Source organism: Rhea pennata, chromosome 1 (assembly GCF_028389875.1).
Source record: "Rhea pennata isolate bPtePen1 chromosome 1, bPtePen1.pri, whole genome shotgun sequence".
Lineage (NCBI taxonomy): Eukaryota > Metazoa > Chordata > Aves > Rheiformes > Rheidae > Rhea > Rhea pennata.
Window position 1 is genome coordinate 193,061,740 of NC_084663.1, and position 26,198 is coordinate 193,087,937.

Below are 26,198 nucleotides of genomic sequence, written 5' to 3' on the forward strand. Positions count from 1 at the left end.
AAGTCACTGCTATAGCGCTAATCGCCTGTGCCAGCCATCTGAGTTAGACACAGTCTATGGAATTTATACAGTAATAACCAAATCAATTTAGAAACCACTTCTGTTAATCTAACACAGACCCTAAGTATAGATAGCTTTAAACTTGTCTGACAGTGTCTGCAATTATTGTAGCTTACGAGACACTTTTGAACCAATTCAAATGCTCATGGCAAAAGAGTTACACTAATTTATATCAGCTTTTATTTGAACTGTATAGAATAAATCAGAGAGGGCACACAATCAGCTCTGCTGGCAGATTTTCAGATCTCTGGGAAAGGGCATATTAAGTGTCTGGGGTGGGGCCATGAATAATGCCCTCCTCTACCAACACAGCTGGAGCCTGTCTAACCACAGCCTGTGACACCCACCAACATCATGTCTTATCCAGAACTGTTAGCTTTAGGTCCTCTGCTGAAAAGAAAAAAGGAAAAAAAAAAAAAAAGGCCATGAGAATATATTCATAGTAGAACAAGTTTCAGCTGTTTAAAGTATTACTGCCACACAACGATTTTTTACCTTCTCTTTGCCTGAGATTACTGCCTGACAGCAGAGTTGGTGGAATGAAATATGTGCGTGACTCTCAGCTGCTTCAATACGAGATCCAGCAAATTAGCTTAAATTGCTGATAAAGATGAGTTTAATGCCAGATTTTGTAATAAAATGGATTAGGAAGATTAGTGTTTTCCATCTAGGGACTGTTGTGAAGAAAGGAATTTTCAGCAGAGAAGTAGAACAAATGGTTAGGGAAGTAATATATATCATTCCACCTGCATTTCCTGCAGTTCACCTGACCACAGCAATACAAAAGGCCATGAAATACCATGCTCAAATCTATTTTCTTACACCTCATTAACAAGTTTATGAACTTCAGAGGGCCTGTTAGTCCTTTCTCCTCTAGTTGCCCCTAGAGCGGGTACAGTAGTATAACTATGATCTTTACAGTGAGAAAGAGCAGGAGGCTGGACTAGAGGACCTCCTGAGGTCCCTTCCAACATGAATTATTATCCTGTGATTCTTACGTATGGGTAGTGTACAGGGTTAGCAGTCTGGAGATCTGGTTGTTTTCCTGCTGCTTACTTGTAAGCTGTAGTTATTTATAAGACCTTGGCAAATTGTGTAGACCATGCTTTCCAAATCAAATATTCCCTCTGAGGGGTCCAACCAGAGTGAGACAGGTATTGCTATGACAATAGCAATAGTAGGCAAGAGTCTTGTAGGAAGAGAGATTATGGTGGTGCAAGGGACTGCATACAATCTGTTCCCCCTAAGAAACCTTGAGCTCTCTAAGGTCTGCATTGTATCTATGCTTTTAGGTATGTGGAAAACTAGTAGGAATCAATGCCTTGATTTTGAAGAAGTCTAGAAAAAGGCGAAGGCAGACTTGCAGCTGTTATGAATTTGTCATGATTTTGGCCCCAGTTCTAAAATACTCACAAAGGCATAAAAATCTCCACATGATTTTGAGGGAAGCAAGATATGCGCATAAATGTGAATGACACATACACACGTGCTGTATTATTTAAGAGGCATAGTAAGCTCTGAGTTTCAATCCCTATTCTTTCACTTATGTTAGTTAACATTTCTGAGACCTTTATTGTGAAGTACAACCTAATGCTGTTGTAGCAAGGTAACTAAAACATGCATTTTCCAGTTAAGTCACATGTCACTATAGGGAGCTACGACATGGTCATTGTTGGGAAAATCTCAAGAGTTGTCGCAGATGGCAAGGAACTGTTGATGTGGTTCAGCTGCACACAGAAACACAGCTCAAATCTGTTGTGATCTCACAGGGTTAATCCTGCCTCCATCATGTTTCCTCTGTCTTCCTTGTGCCTGATGCAGCTCTGTGGAGTCAGCTAGTTCAGGAATTGATTCAGCTAAAACCTGTTCTTTTTGCAGGGGTATAACTAGCTTTCAGATGGATCAGACCCCAGATCTGCCTTACCAGATGGCAACGTGAGAGTTATTGTTGTGTAAGTAACAGCAAAGCATAGCCCGGATAGAGAAGAAGGCAGGACTGCCCCCTTTGGTGGCAATATGGACATAGACTGGCTCACGTTAATTGTGAAATCATATCCTTTTAAAGATTTATTGTTTTCCTTTTAAGAGATCCAACTGTTTATCTTACATACAAGATGTCTGCTTCAGAAATGCTAGGTAATGCTCATTCTCAGCAAAAACACAAACTGAGTGCTATCACTTGATCAGGCTGCCCATGATCATCAGATATCATTTTGGTCCTAGGTGAATCCCCAAAATCTTTTGTTACCCAAAAGCAATGAATCCTGGTAGCAAAATCTGTATCATCTCTCAGTTCCCATATACAGGATGACTGTGTATTTTGCCTTTCCTAGTCACTCCCAGGGCTAAAGCAGGAATAGATGAATTTTGTATTTTGTGTTAAAATCCACTAAAACCTAAGTAAATAAAACCTAAACAAAATGTATGCAAAACGCAGAAAACCGCTGCGGCCAGTTCAGAAGTCAATCTGGATGTCGTGGTGTTTTTTCACTTCTAAGGCTTACACTTTCCTCCTTTGAAAGGGGTGCGTCAGTTTAACTTTTGGTCTTGTCTTAACGGACTGAAAGGGTGAGGGGAGTTACTGGTTTCACTCAAGCCAGTAGACTTAACAGAAATTCTTCTAAGGATTGCTAAAATGCAGGCTTAACAACAGAAATGGCGGGGGAGGGGGGGTTGCAACACTATAGCTATGCTCAAAGATAAAGATGTGAAGAGCTTTTCCTTTGTTCGGAGCTGGCTGGAAAAACCACACCCTTTCCCTCCGCGAGGACAAGGTCATGGAAACTCTGAGGAGAAGGTGCGAGTTTTTTGCCTACGCATCCAGGCAGCGGAAGACCCTCCATACGCTCGATTAAGGTCAGGACTCGGGCGAACGTCTTCTCTCTCCAGAAGACAACAGTCTCCAACTCCCTCTGCGGATGCACGAACGCAGCAGCAGGGCTTAAGGCGCGCCTACGGCAGAAGCGGCCGCGCGGGCCCGCACGAAGGAAGGCACGGGCAGCCCTGGGGTCACCGCCGCGGGGACAGCGCCCAGGGCCCCCCGGGGACGGGACGGGGCCGCCCGCCGCTCCTGGGCACGCAGCGCCCTCCGCGACGCGGCAGCGCCCGCCCTCGAGGGCCAGCGGGCTCGACGCGGCCGCTCCCGCGGGGCGGGCGGGCGAGCGGGCCGCCCCCTCCCCCACCAACGGCCGCGCTCCCCCCGCCCCGCAGCTGCGGCCTCGCGGCGGGGGCGGGGTAGCGGGATGCTGCGCCGCGGCTACGCCGTCCCTCCCCGCGCCCCGCCGCCGCCGCCATGGCAACCGGCCGCCGCCGCCTCGCGCGCGCGCGCGCGCCCCCTCCCCCTCCGCCTGCCCCCCGGGCTGACAGAGCAGAAGGGCTGCGCCCCCCGCCCCCCGCCCCCGGCCTCGCGCGCGGACACGCACCCCGGCTCTCCCAGGTAACGGCAGGACCCGGCTACGGGGCGGCCCCTCGTCGCGGCTGCCCGGGCGGGCGCGCGGCGCGGACCGCAGCCCAACGGCCGCCCGCGCGCGACAGCGCTGCGCCGCGTCCTGCCGCGCTGAGGCAGGCGGCGGCCGCGCGGGGGGGGAGGGGGGGTAGGAGAGGCAGGCGGAGGGTGGCCGCCCGCGGAGCGTGCTGGGAAATGTAGTTCCCCGGCGCCGGCCGCGCGCGGGAGCGCGTGGGGCTGGGAACTACAGATCCCGGCGCGCTCGGCTGGGGCGAGGTGGCGGGGAGCGGTGGCTTGGCTTTGCCCTCGCGGAGGAGACCGCGGCGTGGGGCGCGGGTGGGGAGGGGAGACGTTGCCGGCGCAGGCTGGGTCTGGATGAGGGTGTCGAGGCAACTTGTCTCTCTGGCGCCTTCTCTGCGGGGCCAGTGGGGCCGGAGCGCTGCGGATGGGGGGGTCGATACTGCCCCTTTACCGCTCCCGGGGCTACGGGAGACGGGGCCGGGCGCGCTGAGAGGCGCGAAGGGCAGCGCCGTGTCTCGGGTGGGTGGGAGGAGGGGGCGGGGGGCTGGGCAGAAGGCGGAGCGCAGCGGCGGGCGGGCGGCGCGGGGGTACCGGGGGCACGGGGAAGGATGCGCCGGAGCGTGGCTGGGTGCGCGGAGGGTGGGCGCAGGGGTGGGGGGTGCCGGGGTATTGGAGGGTGGATATGGATGCTGAAGGAGAGGTGTGTTGCCGGGTGGGTAAATGCAAGCGTGGGGTGTGCTGAATGCTTGGTGGACAGATGCATTGGAGGGGCGCGCTGGAAAGAACGTGTTGTGGATGGTGCGTGGGTGCCAGGGGAGGTCTGTGCTGGAAGTGAAAGAAAAAAAATGAATACAAGGAACGGGGCATATTGGAGGATAGATGGGTGAAGGGAGAGCGAGCTGCTGGCGGAGGGTGGCTGAGTGGATGCAAGGGGAGGGCTGTGCAGCAGGGAGGAGGATCCTGGAGCGCGTACAGCGCTGCAGAGGAAGGGCAGTGTTGGACCCACGGGCGGTGTTTGAACCACGAATGAAAAGGGCTGCGGTGTGTCAGAGGAGGGTAGCAGCGGTCGGAGAGAGCCACGAGCTGAGGGCTCGGGGAGGTTTCTCCAATTAGCTTGTTTTATGGTTTGCAGTTTGATGCGTTTTAGCACACTTCAGCTCTCTTGAGCTTGCTGCATTAGGGGATCTTTCATAAGCAGACACAGTGCTATTTTTTTTTTAGTAATTTGAGGGGAGCTGACTGTGTCTGCATTTCTGTCCTGATGGCAATGTTGGCATGTGTGTCCTTTCCCTCTCCATCTTCTGAACACAGTTTTAGTGTTCTCCTTTATCTTGTGTTCTGCAATAGGTAGGGAAAGGTCCAGGGAAATAAAATCAAATTTCCTGTTCTAGTTTATATTTAAAATACACATATTTATGATCAGTATATTGAAGGAGTCTTTTTTTTCACTCTAAAAATATGTATCTCACAAGTGTCAGCACAGTATTTTCCCCTTATATATTAATGTTCTTAATATAGTTTTAAATAACCCAGAGATGGGTTTCTTTCCGATGAGTGTTTGATTTTTATTGCAGATGAAGAGGGTTTTTTTATCATGTTAAACACATCTTGTTTCATATATTTCCCTCTGACTGTAGCAGAAACTAAGATTTTACTTGAGGTTCTGAGTGTAGTAAGCAGTATTCCCAAAGAAGAAGGATCAATGCATGACTGCACAGGATATAAACAGTACAGGCACTTCATTTCCAGCCACCCTTAAAACCTCCACAGTGTGTAAAATGCTTTATAATATTATAGTTAAGGCAGCACTCTCTATTATTAAAATTCTCCAACACTTTAAAATCTGCTTTAGATTTGTATGGAACTTTGTCAAACTGGCGTCTGGGCTAAAAGCTTCAAAGTTTCTCATACCTGTTTCATGATGATCAAAACATAGCAATGCATCTGGTTTTGAGGAAAGCCACGTATTTTTTATTTGGCCTTATTGACAGTCAATTCTAATAGCCTTTCCAGGGAGTCTTACTGACCTCAGACACAAAACAGAAGTTTTGCCTGTTGGCAGATGAGTGGCTTGTGTGGCATAGATATGCCTTTGCTCCGAGCCTGAAAGTCTGCATGTGTTTAGCCAAGCCATGGGTTCTTGAAAAAATGCAATAAATGTGCCTAATAGAGTTGACAGAGCAGTGGCTAAACAACGCAGAAGGCACTGTCTCTGCTGTGTGAGCTTAGGCTTCTCGCAACTCCCAGGACTTAGCGGACTGCAGAAGTGAACATCTCTCCTACAGCATGCCTCCAGAGCTTTGGCTCTCAGAGACTGGGGCTTTTGAGCTGGTCATGGAGGGATGAATCCTGTCCTGAGCTAATCACAACCTCAGAATAGGCAGAAAAGTAAACAGAAGACAGGGAAATAACAATAGACCTTTATCTGTGATTTTCAGTGTAATTGATTGCAATTCTCTTTTAGAGGTAAGCTCTGAAATCCAAAGTCTTGATGCCTGTAGCTCTAACAGGTTTTTTTATATATATTTGTGTTTGTACACACATACACGTAATATGTTTATATATATATAAATAAATATAAATATACTATTCTTTAAAACATTTCTAGAAAGCAAAATACTAATCTAAATAAATACTAATCTAAAAAAAAACCCCACATTCATAGTCCTAAAGAGCCAATTCTTTGAAATTCAAAGGGGAATTCAAATGGGGGAAAAGTATCCAGGTCTGAATTCTGACCCTGTGAGTCAGGGTTATAAACACATGTGTGCGTCCATTAAACCTGCAATTATTCATGGAAGGTTTATCTGGGTTGCAGATTGGCTGTGCTAGGAATGCAGCGACACCAGAACTGAGTCTTTGTGGAGCTGACTATGGTCTGGCAGGGCTTATTAGCTGTGGTGGTGTGGGAACATGGATATGCTGTATCCAGGGCCAGGTGCAGAAGTGGTTTAACTGCCTTTCTTGGCACCAAGCCTGACCTAATAAACACTTTGAACTGGAGCTGGCTCTGCACAAACCCATCTTGGGAGTCTTTGGTGGCACATTTGCTCTGCCTGAAGTGCTCACACGTGTGATATGCAGAGGAGCAAGTGGCTCCGCACAGAGCCAGAGGGATTATTGATGGAGGCTGGGTTCCACTTTGCTGAGCTCCGGATGGGACTGCGGAGTCCGTGATACCCCGCGTCTTCGGGCCCTGTGTCCTCTGTCGCAGGAGGGCTCGATTACCGCGGAGCTGGTGCCACGTGCATGCTTGGCACTCGCCCGGCTTTGGTGTGGTGCTAACGCCGGCAGCCTGGAGGGCATCTCATAGAGAAGGGAGACGTGGGGAGGCGGCCTGGGTCCAGCAGGCCTAAAACACACAAGAAGCTTGCAAGGCTTTTGTTACCTGAACTGCGTGTGTGTGGAGTGACGCTGCCTGGTGTGTGCCCCGTGGTGTCTCTGTTGGCTTTCCTTTCTCTTATCCAGTCTAGCAGAGCCCCTCATTACACTAAGTAATTTAGACTTCGTTATGTGGACTTGTGAAACTGGTCACATGCCCTCAGTTACTCCTGAGTTGGGGTGTTTGAGGTTTTTCTACATTGTAATAAAAATACTTTATTTAAAAGTGGTACATGAATTGGTTTGGAAGAGAATACATTTTGCAGTCAATCTTAGGAATAGCGCAGCTATCTGGTTTCTTCTCTATCTAATACTTCAGAAAACTGTAATTCAAAGGCTTTGTAAATGTTCATTTAATTCTCCAGGGTGCTTTCTGTTCAGCGCAATGGCATGCTATCTCTAATTAAAACACTGACCAACTTCTTAGTGTTTTTTTTTTCCCTATTTTTGACTACTATTGTAGTCTTTACTTCATTTGAAGTACTTCACCTGCATTCTGTGTAAACCTTCTGCTTCAAGTTTGTTCTCAGAAAACTCTGCACGCACATCATTTGAGGCCTGTGTGCATGCTTTTTCTCCTTCCCACTTCCATGCTTATTCCCTCATTAACTCCACGTCTAATATTTCAAAACAGCTTGAAATCCAGTGGCAGTAAACCAGAAGAAAACAGTGAGCTGAATTCAGCGATCCCTTAGTGCCGGGTTTGCTGAGCCGTGGTGCGTGTGCTTCATCTGGTGTGCATGCTACTTCAAAGTGACACAGTGGGCACGCTAGTGCCATTACCTGCCGCAGCCCCCACGGCTGCTGGGGGCCTGGTCATAGCTGTTCTTGCTGCTGCTAATGTGCCCAGCAAAAGAAAAATACAGCAGAGCACTGCCAGAGCACAGTTTTAGTCTTTGTTTTAAGAAACTGGTTAAATATAGTTTAAATCCAGACCTGGTAGAACTGAATCACGTGCTTATTTATATATATTTTTAACAGGCATTAAGGAGTAGTAGTCCTGTGGGGTAATAATCATTAACTCCCACAGAAGTCTATGCAAAAACACCTGCAAGTTTAAGGGAAGCTAAGTTAATAGGAAAATACATATTTTGCTGTGGAAATTGGCAAGCCTTTTATTTGTTTGTGCTTCATCTTACAGTGATCAGTTAAAAAGCTGTTTTGTCATGCAAAAATAATGCCTGATAATTGTCAGCAGCATCAGTGACAGCTCCTGAACAGGGACAGTAATTGTTAGAAATGAAGACCAGCTGTTCTACACCTAAGCCCCAAATGAAAGGGACAATATTTATATTAAAACAGGCAAGATTTCTTCTTCCTTTTTTTTTAATGAATAAATATATTTTGAATAGCATATTCTTAAAAAAATACTCAATTAAAAAATTGATTATGTGAAGAAATACAGTATGACTATATAGACTTTAGGATGTGAACATTTCTGCAGGCCTCTACTAGGAATCATATGTGATGGAAGAAAAAACGAACTTATGTTTTTCCTCCTCTGGTAATGTTCCAGTTAGTGTTACAGTTTATACTTCTCCAGGTAAGGTTCTGTTGTCATGTTGCTGTATGTGTCTTTTTTTAAGAAGTTCTAACTTTCAAAGGAAAGTGGAAGATATAACCGTTTTACTGTATTAAGGAAAATATAATCAAGGGAGAGAAAAATACTCCAAAACAGTATGGCCTTAAACTAGGAAAAGCAAGTTTAGATTAATTGTAAGGAAAAGTTTCTAAGTAGTATGAGGAATTTGAGAAAGGAACAAGTGCCAGGTAGCTACTTAGACGTGTTAATGGAAATGGGTACAGATGAAAAGAGGATAAATAGTGCAAGTGGGAACGCAGTGACACTGGAATTCCCTTCCTTGCTTCTGCGGCTATGGCTGCTGTGGGGAGTACACAAGTGTGGGGGCTGACTGCGTGCCTTGGGGCCGTGGGTCATGTCTCTAGAAAGGGGGGAATTAGCAGTGAAATTAGGACAATGCTCAAGTTTGCTCCTTTTCCCTTTTTAGTTATTGGCAAGCACTCGCTTTCTAGCGTTATAGTTTCCTGCAAGTTTCGGAGCGTGTCTTGGTGTGTGGATTCCTGGAAGGAGAGCTGTAATGAGTGACTTGTGGACTGATGGATGCGAAGGAAGGAAGATTGATCTGTGATTAAGTTTTAGATATGCGTAAAAATTCTGAGATTAACAATCCCTTTGGAAACAGAGGAATCCCTGTATAGATGAGACCCATAAAAACTGTGGTTTTTTATTGCTGTTGTTGAGGTGTTATTTTGAGAAGTCAGGCAGTAAAAAGAAAATGCAGTAATGCCTTCCTGTTCAATCTTAACCCTCAGGTGCATCAGCATTATATCAGTCTTGGCCACACAGTGTTTTTTCCATAGATTACCTGCTTCAGTCTGTGTGAAAAGTCACCCCTTCTGGGGTTGTGCAGTGTCAGAGGGCCATCCTGACTATTCTTGTAGGAGTCAAAAACATGCGGTACCATGGCACTGGATTTCAGGAAGATGGTGCCCTGTGGTATGGCATTCTGTCTTGTGATGTTAGTCATTTTTTTTTTTTTTTTTTGAATTTCAAGATGCCCAGCATCATGCTGTATGTCTGATTTGCAGAAAATAAGAAACAGAATTAGTGACCAATGTTCATCTGTGTCTGTCTGGGCCTTTCCAGATGTTCAGCTGTCCAGTCAGCAGTACTGCACAGCTGCTACGACATGAGACCATATGTCTAGAAATTTCAGGGAGCTGTGGAAAATTTTCTATCTGCATGGAGAAAATGTTGGTCAGAGAAAGACACATTTCCAGGACAGCCCAGATATATGATAACCTTACCAGTGAGGGAATTAGTAACTAATTTGGAAAAATGTCTTGAGTATGCAGTAAATAGGATTGATATGACTATTGAGATAATGCAAATAAAGCAAAATTAAGTAACTGCTCATTTGGTGTCGTCCATTTAGTGTGGGAATCAAGTACCTATGGAGAAAATGGGATACAGTCATGTAACTCATTGAATCAAAACACATAATCATAGAATCATAGACTGGTAAGGTTGGAAGGGACCTCTGGAGATCAGCTAGTCCAGCCCTCAACATAGCCCCATACGGGGATTGAACCCGCAACCTTGGCATTAGCAGCACCATGCTCTAACCAGCTGAGCAAAATCCAGAGGTGATAATGCACAAAGGAGATGCATAAAGACGGCAGACACCCCTTCGTTTTGACATTTGCAAATTTATGAATAATAACAAAGAGCAGATAAAATTCTGTTACTGACCCCGTCTATAGGAGAGGGCATTTATTGCCTCTGATTGCCCATTGGGTCAGATTAAGTGGGAGACAGGCTAAAAAAAGAGGACCATAGCCTGCATTAGCATTAGTGTTGTACACAGGTTTGAAATGGCATGCTAAATAAGCAGTCCCCTGTATTCCTCCTTCCACCCACCACTCATACTGTGACATATCTGCCTGTGGATATATTTATGTTTTATTTTTATTTTATTTTTTAAGTCTTTTGAATCTTACTCAATTATGCATTGCTGTATTTCTGGGAGAAAGAATTCTTTTCTGAACCCAGATAGGGATCAGCTCAGCTTATGCTCCAAAGAATAGAGAGTAATATCCCCTGTGACCTTTTAGCCTAGTTGAGGCAGGGCTTTTAAGAAGTGGGCTTAAGACTGCATATGTGGCAGCTACTGACGTGAATGTCTGTAATGTCTCTTAATGTCAATGATCCGTAAACTAAGGCATCTCAGAGGGTATCCTGACATGCAGTGGAGCTGTTATGGTCTAGTGCAGGAAAGAACCATGCAATAACTAGATGAAAAGCTGGTGTCACAAGGAGTGTGTAAGTTGTTCTGAATATACCTGACAACAGTTGTCCCTGGCTCTGTATTTGCTTAAAAGATGTGACTGATATGGTAGAAAAAAACAAAGAAACAACAAAAAAAACTATCATTTCTGTACTTCTAGTTTCTTTATATATATATGTTATATATACACACATTATGTATATATAATGTTGCACAAACTCTGTAATATAATGTAGAACAAATAATAACAAATGAGTATATAAAAATGAAAAATGTAAACTAAATTATAGTCACTTACCCCTCGCCTTCCCCACCCTCCTAGTTGAAGAGTAGGGTTGTCCAGAAGAGAATCAAGGAAAAAAAAGTCCTTTATAAAAATAACTTCAAATTTTCTTTAATTTTGGACATGCTTATTTTGACTTCCTTTAGAAGTTGGCTATTCTGAATCAACATTACCATACCTAAAGTGCATAACAGGTTTCTAATTAGTTTAAACCATTTTTAACTGTTAGTTTAAAATAGCTGGTCTATTCTGTAATAGGTCCTCAAAGAATTGCCTGGGTGCCTGGAAGAGCTCTGATTTAGGACTGAAGTCTATAGTAGCTGGTTCAAACATCTCAGGTATGTGTGTGATGTTATATTCACTTTCTCAAACCTGTTTTGGTGTCTAAAGTAGGTTCTAAGTAAAATTGAAGGGCCTAAATCCGAGAGAAAGATCCGGAAAGCCTACTTTTGTCAGCTCTGGAGACATCTATCACTCACAAGGTACATCAGTGTGCCTCCACCAAGTTCCGTATGTGCTCCAAATTGGAGTGCCTATAAATATCTAGAAGATCCCTAGCACGATGCACCAGGCATCAAGCTCTTGCCTGAGCTCCAGAGTGACAGAGATGAGGCCAGAAACCCCTGTGTTCTTGATTGCTGGAGGAAATGGGAGACGTGTTTGATTTCCCTCTCCCATTTAAATGCAAGTACGTTTTCTCACCTCTCCAGCTTCCCAGCTATCTCCACTAACGTTCTTCTAAAGTAAGCGTGTGTTTCTGCGTCTTGCATTCCTGACCCTAGGTTGGCCCAGCTTCCTGTGAGGACAGGGAGATTGTTTCCTCCAGTGAATACAGCACTCTTTAAAGGTGCTTTAAAGGATTAAGGGGAGCTGGATGGGAATTTCGGTCCCCCTAACGTAAAAGGGAGTTGAACACAGGCTGGGAGGGTGGGAGCTAGTAAGTAGATAACAGAGACTACTGAACTAAGTACATACTCTTTTTAATATTCTGGATTTCTAGGAATTAAATGCAGCAGTTCCTTAGAAATGTTGCTTTTAGTCTCTCATTTTTTGCTGTTTGCGGGGGGAAACCTCCAGAGGTTTGCGAACCGTTTTCTATATGAAGGGAAGCTATTTGTCTAACAGATCCTCACCCTGATGTATTTGAGGATTGGATGCCGGATTCTGTTCACTCACCAGTTTCCTCTTTGAATCTGAATGGGTTTGGTTCTTACCTATGTTTAGTTCTTACCTTTTTCTCTGTTTTCTCTGTTTCCAGTGTAATGCAAGTGACTTTCCCCTTTTTCCTGTTGGTTATCGTCTTCTGAATTTCACAATTAAATGCTAAAGAAATCTTAATTACCACAGTACTAGGTCTTTCCAGTGATGCACCCTGCACATTCTGATGCACATTCTGTGCAGTAAGGCTAGATTTTGTATCTTGTGAGATTCAGATAAGCTAAAGGGGCAGGCACTCCATAGATCTGAACCTTAAATACAAATCTAGCTATACAGTATAGCTTACTCTTGAATGTGTGGTTTCATTCTTGACTGGTTACTGGGAAAAGTTGGACTCTGTGGTTTTGCTTTAGTCATGCTGTGATTTACTGCTTGTATGAAAAGACATTAGTGAAACCTGCTGGTCTTGCATTGTTTTTTTGGACTAAGGGAAGGATATATTTTGGGAATCTCTGTTTTAAGCAGTCTTTAAATTTGGATCGCTAACTCAGCTATAAATCCCAAAGTGACATGTTAAATTTTATGAAAAAGCCAAGTAAGATTGTGAATTCTGGAGTACTTTGAGAGAGCGATATTTAAACAGAACAAAGTTCTCAAGTTTATATATAGTTAAGCTATCATTCAACAAACAAAGTGTTTAGTGCAGACTGCCCTGATGGTAGTTGGAGCATTTAGGCACATATGTAATACAATAGTATAATAAGCAATTTAATGCCTTGTGTGATTTGTGATTCATGGTTTGCTGACTGATATATTGTGGTGTTCTACAAATTAAAGCATAGCTTGTTAGGTCCTTGAAGTCAACAAGGTTCAGTGTGCACAGGGTATTTAATTTTCTTGCACTTAATTTAACAGGATTTGGGCCAAAAACAGTGAAGAAATTGGACTTCCTTTTTATCATTGATAAAACAGTTCTGATTTATGATCTTAAACCTTAGGCTAGTAAAGAGATATTCCTCCAGAGCTAATGGTTGATAAAGGAAAAAAAAAGACATAGCTATGGGAAAAATAGCAAAATCAAAATTTCATGATTCAAAACATTGTAAAAGTTCTTCTTTCCTGATGATCGTGTTCTCTTTCAGATTTCTGAGGGAAGATGAATTTAGCAGAGATTTGTGATAATGCCAAAAAAGGAAGAGAATATGCACTCCTTGGGAATTACGACTCTTCAATGGTATATTACCAGGGTGTCATCCAGCAGATCCAGAGACATTGTCAGTCAATCAGGGATCCAGCAATTAAGGGCAAATGGCAACAGGTACAGTGAAATGAAGTTACCTTTACTCTATTATTATTATATATACCTGATATTTGATACATACACTGCCTTTCCGAAACTTTTAAGATGTAGATGATGTATATTTCAACTAAGTTTATGACATTTTGTTCACAATATTTAGTTGATATTTTTGAGCTAGTATTTTCTGTGGCATATTTAAAAGGACTTCTTCTGTCCTAGCTGAATCTAGTTTCTTCTTTTCACATATTATGTCTGGCTAATCACTGGTCTAATTGTGTGTGACTGAATACTTTGAAGAACTGTTTTGCTGATGACTTCCCTTTGCTATTTTATCCATCTAAGATGCAGTACACACAGAGCTGCATGGATGAGTTAGTATCTAAAATGGTTGTCTAAGTAGCAGTTAACTGAAATGATATGATGCAAATTTGGATCAGGCTTCTAAAACCTGAAGTATTAACTGTTAGCTTGGATCTTGTGAACATCTGAATACATGCCTGTTAACAGAAATAGATGAAATCAGTGAACTAATCCACAGCTGAAATATAAGACCTCTCATTAGCACTTTCAGTATTTAAGTCTTCCTGACGTTTTGTCGTCCCATTTTTCATTATACAAAATGTGTTCCATCTGAAAAACTAATCCCTGGGCCTGTAAAGGTGCATTCCAGAATAAAGAACTCATGTTATGTAAATATTGTGAAAGAAGCACATAGCTCCTATAAAAGATTTAATTTTACTGTAACTAAAGAGATGATTTCAAGATGTTTTTCTTAATAGAAATATATGTTTAAGTAATGTTATTTAAAACCAGAAGCACATTTTTTTATTGCAGCAGGTGCTTTGGTTATGTTTTTGTGCTTCAAATATCTGACATTAACATAGGGTATTTTGTGTAATAATAGCTAAATCACTGCTACCGATCATTTTCTAATGATAATACTATGCATAGCTCTTTATCAAAGATCTTTAAAGGTCCGTCTGAATATTAAGAGCTTACCTGCAAAGCATGTATGTGCATAAGCAGTTGGGATAGCGCCTGGCTTTCTTGGTGTTATAATGTGCTAGATATTGTATAGGAGATACTCACTTTAAAGTATTTGTATTCAAGCTTCCCCTACCATGCTGATATCAAAAAAGAGTTCATGGCCTGTACATATCCTGAGTTCCTGCTGAAGTTGTAGTTTAGAGGAAGGCAAAGGATGAGGCTTTTGCTCTGCGGCTGCATCACTCTGCTGCCTTCACTTTTAGTGTTTAGTGTTTTCTCTGGTGACCTTGATTATTCCATTAAACTTTTAACAGCTCTTGTCTTGTGAAGATTAATTTCTAAAGTCTTGTAACTTTGTGTGTTGCTTTTGAACTGCTTCAGAGAAGCCTCTGTAGCATGAAAATGTGCTGCACATTGGTTACAAGCCCGAGGTAGAAAGGGACCATTAACAGTCTCCAGGACTATTCCTTGTGGAAGGCAGTGGGCTTCTACACAGAGGACTGCACATCTTGTACCTTCTGACTGCACATCTTGCATCTTCTCAGGAGTTACCTCTTTTAGGGAAAAACAGAATGGCCTCTGATGGTGCCACATGCACAGTTTAGGGAACCATTCTCAGAAAGGTCATCAGCAGATGGGGCAGCATCTCTCATCCTGCTCTCTCATGTTAGTTTTGAAACTTCCCAATGCAGTGGTGGCAGGTGAGCTTTGTCAAAATAGAACATGGTGATTACTGGTGTAGTCTCGGCTCAGGGACAGAGACCAGAAAGTAAGACATGTAAAGAAACACTCTGCTTTGTCCCCAGTCTGTTTGTCTTCTGGTCAATTTATGGGACTACCTGTAGCCCTCGGAGCCAAATGATACAGCCATGAGAGCAAATGATACAGCTGTGGAACCACCAGCCATTCCATATCTGCCTCTGAATGGCTTAGTGGGACCTGTAGGTGTAGATCTGCTTTCTCATGCAGACTTGATTAAATAATTGTTGTGCCTTCTCGTTCCTTATCATGCAGTATGAGAGATGATCTGGGTGTCAGTACTGCTTCCCAGCTTCAACAGTAGCTATATCCAGTAACTGATGGACTGTTTTGAAAAAAAGTATAACCAAAAGTTACGTTACAAGAAAGTACAAGAAAATACTCCTTGTCTATAATGTTAAAAGAATAAAGGGAGTGCCTTTTATATCCTTGACACGAAAGAGTAATGCCATTCACATGACAAATTTATCAAAATTCAGGTCCAGTGCACTTGGTACCATTTATGTGCAGAAGCAAAATATTCCCATACGCCATATGCTTTTTGCAAGTGGCACCAGAAGCAAAGCAAGCCTGAGGGCATGGTTAAGGAGACAAAGGCAGTTGCTTTTTACCTGAAACTTTCCTCCTCTGGAATATGGAACTGGCCATTTTTTTAGTTTATTCATCCTCCGAGGAATCTGAGAAGTACAATGCCATCCTAGAGGTGGAATTTTACCATTTCTAGCAGATGCTGGGCAGGTAGAGCTTTTCCAGGTTACTGTTGAGAGCTGTTCACAGTGTGAATGTGCACATAGGTAAGCACTCAAAGAACAGAAAGGATTGTTATTTAAATCAGTTCTTTGAAAGGTATTGTCTGTATGTGCATTTGCAATCTATCCTCTTCCATGAGCCTCCTGAAGGATTCCTAGGAATTAGAAGGTGAGGGAATCTCCTAGCATGAAGCATACTCTTTTTGTACATTTGTGCATGGCACATCAGCAGGATGTATGTTCTGGTATTTCTGAGGCAGTCAAGTGTTAGTGTATATGTTCCCCCATAAGATGAGAAAATTCATAAGAGTAACATATCTCAAAGAATATTTACAGCCATGTCTCTAGCTAAATAATTATTACCTGTTATGCTTTTCTCCCTGTATGGTCACTTTTCTACAGTGAATGGGTACTTGATTCTGAATAATCCGTTTTGTTGCCTTCTGTACAACACAGGATTTTTTTCCAGCAGTGTATTGAGGGTTGTAGAGCAGAGGTAAGCCAGAAGTGGTTGGGATTTTGGATCAGACTCCCAAATACCCTTGATCTACCCCTCTTTCCTTAGGTGTCATTGTTTGTGAATTTCCACAGGTTGATCTGGACAGAATGATGTTCAGTGCTACAGTGCAAATACTTGGTGACTTGTATTTTGTGTAGCACAACGAGACAGCTTCAGTTTTGCAACTTTGCACCCTGTCATCAAGGAATCCTTGTGCTTGGTGCTGAGATGACAATTAGGAGGAAGAGGAAGGTGAATGTACATCCTCCAGATAAGGCTTCTTGGTGCAGTTCCACTTGAAGTAATACTCCTTCTGGGGTTTCAAAACCAGCACTGACTTGGGGAGAGGGATTGTATTATCAACGTGGAACAACCTGCAGAACTTCAGATGGAGAAAAGATGCATCCTGAAGGCCAGTGCAGAGTCCACCAAAGTGGCAGTGGCACAACATGAGAATTTCTCAACCCTTTGGGAGTTCATTGTGGTTGATTGGGTACTAATTTAGCTTGGGGAGCTCTGTGACCTGCTATTGAGGTCCAGTTATTTGTTTTGCATCCAGGGGTTCCCACCTTTCTTTCAGGTGGCTGAGAGTAGCCCCATTCCTATCCTCACTCTTAGGTCTCTGAACTCATTTAAAAAAAAAGTGTACTTCTCTAGTGTGCTCTGAGATTTGGCTGACATGTGGGGCACATTTATCCACATAAATGCAGGATGGTCTGGGGAGGTTCAAAATGTGAAAGAACTCATCTCTTTTTTTGCTTAGCAACAATAAAAGGCATATTTATTCTCATGACTGCCACTGTGAACTTTACTGATGTTGACATTCCTCCTGTTTATTCTGAGAGAGTATCTTGGCTGTTGCAGTCTTTTTACTAGACAGCTGGCTTGTAGGAAAGAACTAGTTCAGTGACAGTTCAGCAGCTGCAGAATGACAGCAGAGTGTGCCCCCGGGAGATAGTACTGTCTTACGACAAGGCTAGAGGCTGTTGAGCAAAACCTGCTGCATGTTACAACCGTGTGCTGTGTGTTGCACGATACAGGAGAGCACAGGCGCCTCAGCCGGAGCTGAGAGGCAGAAGTTCAATGACTCTGAGTGCTTTGAGCAGCCAGCAAGGCACCCTTTCCAACTGCAATCACTGGAGCAGGTGATTAGGTGCATTGGGGTTTTTGCTTTGAGAATAAACAATGAGAATTTTTCTTTTCCATCTTTAAACACAGTTCAGTCCAGAGGAATTCTGTGAAATGTTTTTACAACTACCACTGAGAATCAGTGGACTCATCTCTTGATCACAGTGTTTTACACCATATGTTGGGATGTGTTTTCTGCTTGGTCATTCTGTAAATCTTTAAGGTTCAAATATCAAAGGAAAGCTCTCCAAAACCACTCAGTGCTGGCAATGCTGCTTGTATTGAAGAGATGATATGGCTGGTGGGGGCCCTCTCCTGTCTTCCCCCAGCTGCACCAGCTTCTCTCCCCGCTCTGTGCTCTGTCCTAGTACTTATCTGATCACAGGGTGGCAAACCAATTCAGCTTGCAAACCCGGCAGCGCTGTCCTTTATCTTTCCTGCCCCCAGGTTTGTTTTCTGCCATTTCACTAAGCTGAATTATGTTACTGTGTTGAGATGAGTGCCAGAGTTGAATCCAGAAGAGCAGTAATAGAGTGTAGCTGGGCAGAAAAAGTGAGGAGAGGCCTCCCTTTTCGGTAACGGTGAGCTGTTAACTCAGGCCATGCTAGTTCCTGAAACTGGTCAAACATGAATGACCTACAAGTTTACTTTGGGCTCTCTAGACCCTGAGTGGGAGCCAGCTGGGGGCTGTTATACCCGAGGGCAGGATGTAATGGGGCAAAAAGACCAGGTGAGTCCAGAGGAGTGGTTTCTCTGTTTGCGGTCTGCCTAGGCTGCTGTTAGGTAGCACTGTTCTTAGTCACCCCAGAGTGACCCAAAGGCTCCATAATGGCAGCATAGCCCTTCTTGGCTTGCCTCTTTGGGTTATTTTTTCTCAGTTTGAGGAACTCTTTCTGCACCTGTTTCATCTGACTAGGTTTTCTTAAGACCTCTGGGAATTTATCAGCTGTTTTTCCTTTGTGATTTTGTTGTTGTTATGAGTATGTTTAGGACTTCTTTGTTTATTAGAGTGTCAGATACTGGATAACTGATAAGGGCTGCGTGTTTGAGTGTTGGTCTGTTCAGGTTTTTTGTAAGAAATGACCAGCAGTTGTTAGTTTATTTTCAGCTTCTAAGGCATCAAAGACTCACTGTCTTTCAATTTTGAGACATCACCCTCCTTTCTGGTCTAGAGAACCGAACGACAGCGTCCCAGACCTCAGTGGTGGCAAGCTGTTTTTCACCTACTTTTCTGTATATGTTTAAATGCTAATATGAGGAATCTGCGTGTATTCCTGGAGAGCTGCAGTAGGAAGCGACTGCCTCTCGTGGAGTGTTGCCCTGCAAGATTTATGCCGTATCACTCTTCTGTATGTCCCAGCAGCTGTTTGGCTGGATTTATTTTTGGACATGAGGGATGTGTGTTAGATAGATCGAGGGAACTAAGCTAGTAATCAATCGTACTTGTAACTCAGGAGGAAGTTCTTGCACAGGATGTGTCTCCTGATCGTGTGACAAGAAAGCAGAGAGACAAAAGCCAGGGGAGCATGTCAAGTATTTACTGTCTTTACTAGAACAACCCTGCCCGAGCTGGATGTCCTGTGTCATTGGAAAGATACAGCTAGCCCATCTGGCGTGAGCACAAAGGCTGCTTTGCTCTGTGAAATGATAAAGCACTTCCTGTACCTAAGGCTCCTTTTACACAGATGCATTTACCACTGGTGGGGAAGTAAATGCACTTTTGCAAGAATTGTGTAGGACCTCAGGAATTAACCCTTCCCCTTGCCTCTTTCCTTGCTGGTGTCTTGTGGAGGATAGTCATGTCTATTTTTCTAGAATTTAAGTTTTATACTAGAGAATTTCCGTATGCTTCTGAAATCTCCTATTTTGTCTTTGTAGGGGAGAAATTCCTGGAAAATATTACAGGGTATAATGATGCATTACTGTGGGATGCACCCAGCAGTATTTTAGGAGAACTGTAGCTTCCAGAAAGAGATGATGTTCTTTACTGAGTGATGTCCATTTACTTGTTCATTCTTTTTATAAACCAACAAATGCTTATGTCTGAGGATGCTTTCTGTCTTGAATCTGGCCTACAGAAGTGTGTGTGGGGGCAGCAGCCATTTTGAATATGTAGAATGGGGCAGTTGAGGGAAGAAGCCATTCTCGGAGTCCTGGAAGAAATGGGATGAACAGGTAAACATCAGGCTGGGAGAGGGGTACTTCTAAATGCGTGCTAGCAAGACAGCACCCTGCATTTACCCATCATAGTACCTTTCTGAGCATACGAGAGAGCTTGGGGAGATCTCTGGCTAGTGGACACGTCCTTTTATCAGGAAGCACCGCTGGGACAACAGTCGTATGGTGTCTTGCTATTTAATAGTAGTTTCCTAACTTGCTGTTGTTATATTGTAACCTGGATTCTGCCCCACAGAAGATGGGGGCAGAAAGGATATACAGACCTCCATTCTCTTGATCCTCTTGATTGTCCAAGGTCTGTGCAGTATATATTCAGAAGGAGATTCTGGATTTCAAACAACATCATTGTCACGTGTTGATATCATCCTCAGTTGTCTTCCTCTATTTGCCACAAACTGAAGCCTAGCTGCAGTATTCTCAGGCAACGTTTTTTTCCAGCTCTGTCTCGCGTGGACTTAGGACGTGAGCACAGCAAGGTGCCTGGTGTCTTTCCTTGGCTTTCTTGTAAGCTGTCTTCAGTGGCTGGCCTTTGATTCAACCTTCCAGGGTACCCTACTTTTGGCCTCGCTCAGTCATGTGTCTGATGGCAACCTGCGATTATCCTAATGTGGTGTTTCTTCACAAGGGCTTTTAGAGCCTCTTTCCAGAGGATGGAAAAGTCCAAGATGTGTCTGCAGCTCCAGCTGCCAGGCTGTAACAGGTGAGATTTGCATGGCTCTGAGATAATCCTAGCTCTAGAGCACCAATACTGATTTCCAGACATGCACAGCAGTGCGTGAGTTGGTCTTAGCAGTGCATGAAGACTTCAGTGAAGTGGTGACATCTACATCTTACGACCCTGAGCAGGAAAAAACAAAGTAAGCATGAAGATCAGTCCCACAGAATGGAAAGCATCACTGAATGATAGGTGGAGAACTGGTAAAATGCAGTGTTGGTTCACTCAGGTGAATCCTCACATGCCTTTAATGCACTGAAAATTTGTGCTTGTGAGCAAGCTTGTGAGCGTTTTTTGGCTGATGGTGTGAACTAAGACCTGGTCACCTTAGCATAGAAAATTTGAGCTTGTTACAAGCCATATGACTAAAAACTTAGAAAAATGCTACACAAATGTTATATTTCCTAGGCTTTAGTGGTATTGAAAACCTAAATTTGTGCCCTAAAGGAAAGGTCTTTGATTTCACTGGAACTGGATCATGCTGTTGGTCAGCTGATACAAAATGACCATCATCAGGTAAATAATCTTGAAATTATTGCTGTAGTTTTAATTCTAATTCCCTGACTGGTGGCAATGGAAACTTCAAGTCTAAAATTCAGCTGCATGACATTTGCAAGCAGGAAGAGGAACATAACAGATTCAATTGTTTCTGCTGTCATTAAGGATCTATTGTCAGTCTGGTAGGTCTGGGGCTTGTGAATGGAACTGCTTGGGAATTCCAGCTTTTGAGGGCAGTGTATGTTTTCAACTACTTTCTGTGGTAAAACTGAACAAAAGTTTAAATAGTAATCATTTTGAAATTAAGTATGTATTTCTGAAGGTCCGACAAGAACTAGTTGAAGAATATGAGCAAGTTAAGAGCATTGTCAACACTTTAGAGAGTTTTAAAATGGACAGACCTGCAGATATCCCTGTATCCTGCCAAGATGAGCCTTTTAGAGATCCTGCTGTATGGCCACCTCCTGTTCCAGCTGAACACAGGTAATGAAAGGCTCAGGCGGGATGGATGGGATGAAATTGGGTTGCCATACATTCATGCTCTATTTTGAATGTATTTGTAACATGAAAATCACATTTCATTACACCTTAATCATTTGCAATAAAACATAGATATAATTAATTGGACACGATGTAATTAAATTGCAGTTCAGATGTATTGGTGAAGTTCTAAAGAAAGTCAGTCCTTTATACTGGTAGAAGTGGCTAGCTAAGTGTCTGGAACTAGAGGCTGCTGAAGAACTAAATGAGGTTTTGGTGACAGTAGTCTTTGTCATGTGCAGACAGAAAACTTCTTATTTTAGTTTATTTAAACAGTTGAATTCATTGATGGCTGGGGACCCAGCAGGGAGTTGGAACTGAAGAACCTTCATGGACATTGTGGTTAGGAATTGCTCCCAAGCTACAGAAAATATGACCTATGTTTAATCAGTTGGTTAGTTTTAATGCCAGACACGTTCTGCAATACTTGGTCTTTTTGTTCTATAACCATCTTAAGAGTATCTTCAATTAAATAATAGTTTTCTTTAAATAAATAGCTTGTGCGTTTTGTGAAATGCTAATATTCACCCTAATGGTGCTTTAGAAAGGTTGTTGGAAGAAAGAAATCAAATTTAAAAACAAGAACAAAATTTATCATGCCAAAATTCTGCTAACATTATAATAATAAAAAAATGTAATGTGTGTATATTCGTATCAGCAAAGAAGGAAAGGGGAAAAAAGTGAGAGATCTTATTGGTTAGCAGAAAGAAATGCTGAGATTAATTGTAAATTTATGTGCTTCATTACTATCAAACAAAAAGACTGGTCCTTTCTTTTCAAAAAACACTAAAAATGGAAGTGTAAAATAGTGGTAATGTTGATTAGCTCATTACTTTTCTGAGTGATATAAACCATTATCAAAATATTTGCGGTAACACTATGTGAAACGCAGAGGGTATTTGTTCGTGTATCTTACTTAGAGTTAAGGGCTCAATAGACCATTCCTGTTTTTAAGATGAATTTAAATCTTGTGGAGATAGTAAGGAAAATTAACAACTGTTTTATGCTATTACGTTTAATGAAAATATATATAAAGCAAAATGTAACAGTTGTATCCAGAAGTATAGCTAAATAATATTCCAGGAAAATGTTTTTGTAGTTAGCAAATTTTTAATTACTCGGACCAAGAATCAGTAGAGGATTTAACAGGGAACGTTAAGTTGGATGACGTTCCTACCCATGTTTTTTAGTTCCATATTTGAAGTCTGATCCTTAGAGCAAAAGACTGTGATGCCTCATCTTAGAAACAAATTCTGCCTCCTCATGCCACAACTGAGTTGTCTTTGACATCAGTGGATGATGCATACAAATATAGATAGTTGCAGTTTAGCTCTATCTGCTTTTGCTTTCTAGGCAACTTTTATGTTTTGAAATTTTCACACAGGGGAATGAAATTGGAAGTGGAAATTGGAACTTTTTTTCATTCTTTATTTTTTTCCTTGTTTGTGCCTGCCAAAGCTATTAGCCAGCTTCTTGTCAGGAATGTCTTTTCTTTGTGTAGAACTTGTGCATGTGAATATAACTTAATATATTCTTATGATCTGGAGTCAGAGGAAACTAGTTTGAAAACTAACTGAATTCTGTTTCCTTTTTTGTTACATGCATGATGGTTTGTTGTAGGATTGTTTGGGAGTATTGATCTAATGGTATTCATGATTTTCTGTTTTTCTTCTACTAAACTCTTCTTTTTTCTAATGTATTTTTTTTCTTTTATTTCTTCTTTGGAGAAATATAGAACCAGAAATATATTGCTGGATTTGCAAATATAGGGAGATAAGACTTGGGGGCTTGTCAGCTTTGCTAATAATTCACCAAGGGAATTAATGAACTATTAGTCCTAAAGTTGCTCCTTTTTACACTGTTTTTAGCATATTTTTATTGTGGTTGCTTGTTGTTAGGGCTCCACCTCAGATAAAACGTCCCAACCGAGAAGTAAAACCTTTAAGGAAAGAATCACCAGGACTGCAGCCACGTGGGCCTGCGGGCAGAGCACACCCAGCATCAAAAAGCGAGAAGTCTACAAGTAGCCGAGAAAGGGAATCTAGAGCTAGAGGAAGAGATGACAAGGTAAGAAGTGGGCATGTAGGTGGGGGAAGGAGTTATAATGCAGCTGTTTGCAAAGGGAAGCATTCTTATTTTTAGTTGTTTAATACCAAGACAAAAATATAACAATAGTCCTGTGCAAGAGAACTTGCTGCTTTCCTCCTGCACCATGGACAAAGTACGTATTATGTGGAGATTAGCTGTAATGACAGCAGATCAAGGAAAGTGCTGAGATGTTTGCTCTCTCTTGATTTGAGAAGACTTTTTGTTACAAAAACATGGTACCCGGTTGCTGGGTGTTTCTTTTGTCTCACCTAGATCATGGATTTGATTCTAATCTGTCAGTTTAAATCAAGTGTAAAGTTTCTTCTCTCCCTCCTCTCTTCTTCTTTTTAAGAGGATCCAGTTCAGGTCTCTTGGAAAGATTTCCATGTAAGAAGTACAAAAGTGAGATCATTGCCCTCCTTTATGTAGCAAAAATCAAATTCCTAACAACTTCTTCTTCTTTTTTTTTTTTTTTTTTTTTAATCTACAGAAAACATTTGCATTGTAATATTTAGGAAGGTGTTTCTTGGAAAGACACTGTGAAAAATAATGAAATGAATAAGAACAAGTTGGAAATTTTTATCCTTTAAAGATACATGAAAGAGAAGCAGTGCTGAAGTGAAAGAGACACTGTGATTCACTATCAAGTAATGGTTTCAAAAACAGTATTTAGGAAGGATTGTATTGTGACTGAAAAAGACTGATGTCTTTGCATGCAAATTGTTATGTCTAAGAAACTTTAATTTTTAAATTTAACCATGGTGCCAGTGCCAGAGATCCAAGGAATCTGTGGTATAAATGATAAAAGTCCAGAATGTACTGAAGCAGCTTTATTTCCTGACAAAGATATAAAAAGTCCCTTCCTGTTGGGTACACAGTATTGAACAGATCTAGATAGATGAATACAAAAATATTTTGGCCAGTTTTCCTTCATATCTATTTAGTTACTCCCTTTTAGGGCCTTCCTATTACAGACTGAATTCTTCCTGCACTGTAAAAAGACGAAGATATACTTTTTCCATCATTAATTGTTTTTTCTATACAGAAAAAATACATTAAGGGATAATAGCCCTTATTGCCACTAGTAGACAAGTTCAGGCACTTGTTTAGCGGTCCCACTGAGCAACTGTGTAGGTCGTTTTAGGAATCTCCCCAGTCTAGATCAGTAAGATTTAAAATAACAGTTGTGTATCCTGTAAGCTGTAAAAAGCTTGTAAACAACTGTGAAATAATTTACAGTTCTGCCAGTTATGTGGGGAATTGGAATCATGATGTGTGACAGGTTTAATTCACCAGATGTGTTTCTGTAAGGCAGCCTTCAAAGTCTTACCTCTAATGAGGGTGAACTCCGCGCTCAGAGCTTTCCGGTGATGAGCATTATAGGGCTTTACTATAAGGAGCTACAGCAACATGACTTGTACAATACTTGTCTCTGAGAATAATGCGATTAGTAACACCACTGTTGCCAGATAGAGGAAATGTCATGAAGGTGCTTCATTTAATGATACATTTTAAATGCTCTTCTTATCTGAATAACTTGGTCACTAGGTGGCAGAAGGAAAATAGCTACTAATGTCTACTCTTTAAAAGATACGCTTTTTGCATTAGTCTAGCTGCTTGACAGTTATTTTGCTTTCTATGTCTGGTATATATGCAAAAATCATGCCAGATTACAAATTCTCACGTGTTGTATAACAATTTTGAAAAGGAATCAGCGATTTTCCTTTGAAGAATTTTGAATGAAAGAAGAAATAGCTGGGGTAGAAAGTGAAAGAAGAAATAGCCAGCGGTGGGAAGTGAAAGCAGTTACTGCAACTTTGTGTAGTTCATACACTCAAGAAAATAGGCTTAATTTCCCTCTCAGTTTTATCCTTTCTTAGTTTGCAAGTGTTGATATTTTTCAGTTTCTGGAGCATCTAGGAGAAGTTTACTGTGGTAGTCCAATATGTCAAATCAAAGAGGTTCAGTAACTCTTTATGTTCACCTAAAAGTAAAAGGGCAAAACTGAAGCTTGAAACTAAGTAACTATATATCTGTTTTCTCCTATAGTACATTTTTTTTTGCTCTATAATTCTTGGTTTTGGATGCTTGAATAGGACTGCTTAGAAGGTAACATATTCATTTCCTAAGACGCTGGTTGGAGTATAACAGATTGTACTCTTTACTGGGTACAATATGCATATTTATTTATGGTATTTTTCAAGATAAGTATGGCTATTTGTATTTTAGAAATATTTTGCCTCCTTATGTGAGTGTCAAGCCTTCTTTCACCTTTTCTCCTTCCAAAACCGTATCATCTTCTCATTCAGACTGTAACCATCTAGGGGTAACTCTTGCCCTGACTATGCACTAAAGCATAGCACTAAAGGAGCACTAAAATCTCCTTTTGTAGTGCTGTATTGTGAGTTGAAACTAACTTGGATGGTGTTTATTTGCTAAGTCCTCATGTTTATGTGTTCCTTCTTGTAAAGGCCTGCTTTCAAGTGCCTCTTTCTTCTTAGTTCCTCTGGAAATCTTCCGGCTTGTTCTCAAGGTATCATCAGCTGGATTAATGCCAAGAATTTTTGCCTCTGTTCAACAGTGAAAGAGGCACCATGAGT

At 42.1% G+C, this 26,198-nt stretch overlaps 1 protein-coding gene and 1 long non-coding RNA gene across 5 annotated transcripts in view; one reads left to right on the forward strand and one right to left on the reverse strand.

The window, feature by feature from the left end:
- LOC134135597 (uncharacterized) overlaps positions 1-3,575 on the reverse strand; it is a 71,089-nt gene extending 67,514 nt beyond the window's left edge. For both annotated transcript variants that reach the window (XR_009957318.1, XR_009957317.1), the window contains exon 1: positions 3,483-3,575. This is a non-coding gene — a long non-coding RNA (uncharacterized LOC134135597). The remainder of the gene's footprint in view (positions 1-3,482) is intronic.
- Positions 1-26,198, forward strand: part of KATNAL1 (katanin catalytic subunit A1 like 1) — a 133,248-nt gene that overhangs the window by 32,453 nt on the left and 74,597 nt on the right. For 2 of the 3 annotated variants that reach the window (XM_062567160.1, XM_062567158.1), the window contains exons 2-4: positions 13,300-13,475; positions 21,293-21,453; positions 23,409-23,577. In XM_062567160.1, the coding sequence (XP_062423144.1) occupies positions 13,314-13,475; positions 21,293-21,453; positions 23,409-23,577 (492 nt within the window). In that variant the 5' untranslated portion in view covers positions 13,300-13,313. Of the gene's footprint in view, positions 1-2,836; positions 2,917-13,299; positions 13,476-21,292; positions 21,454-23,408; positions 23,578-26,198 lie in introns of those variants that run through there. The other variant, XM_062567159.1, reaches the window with a different exon arrangement.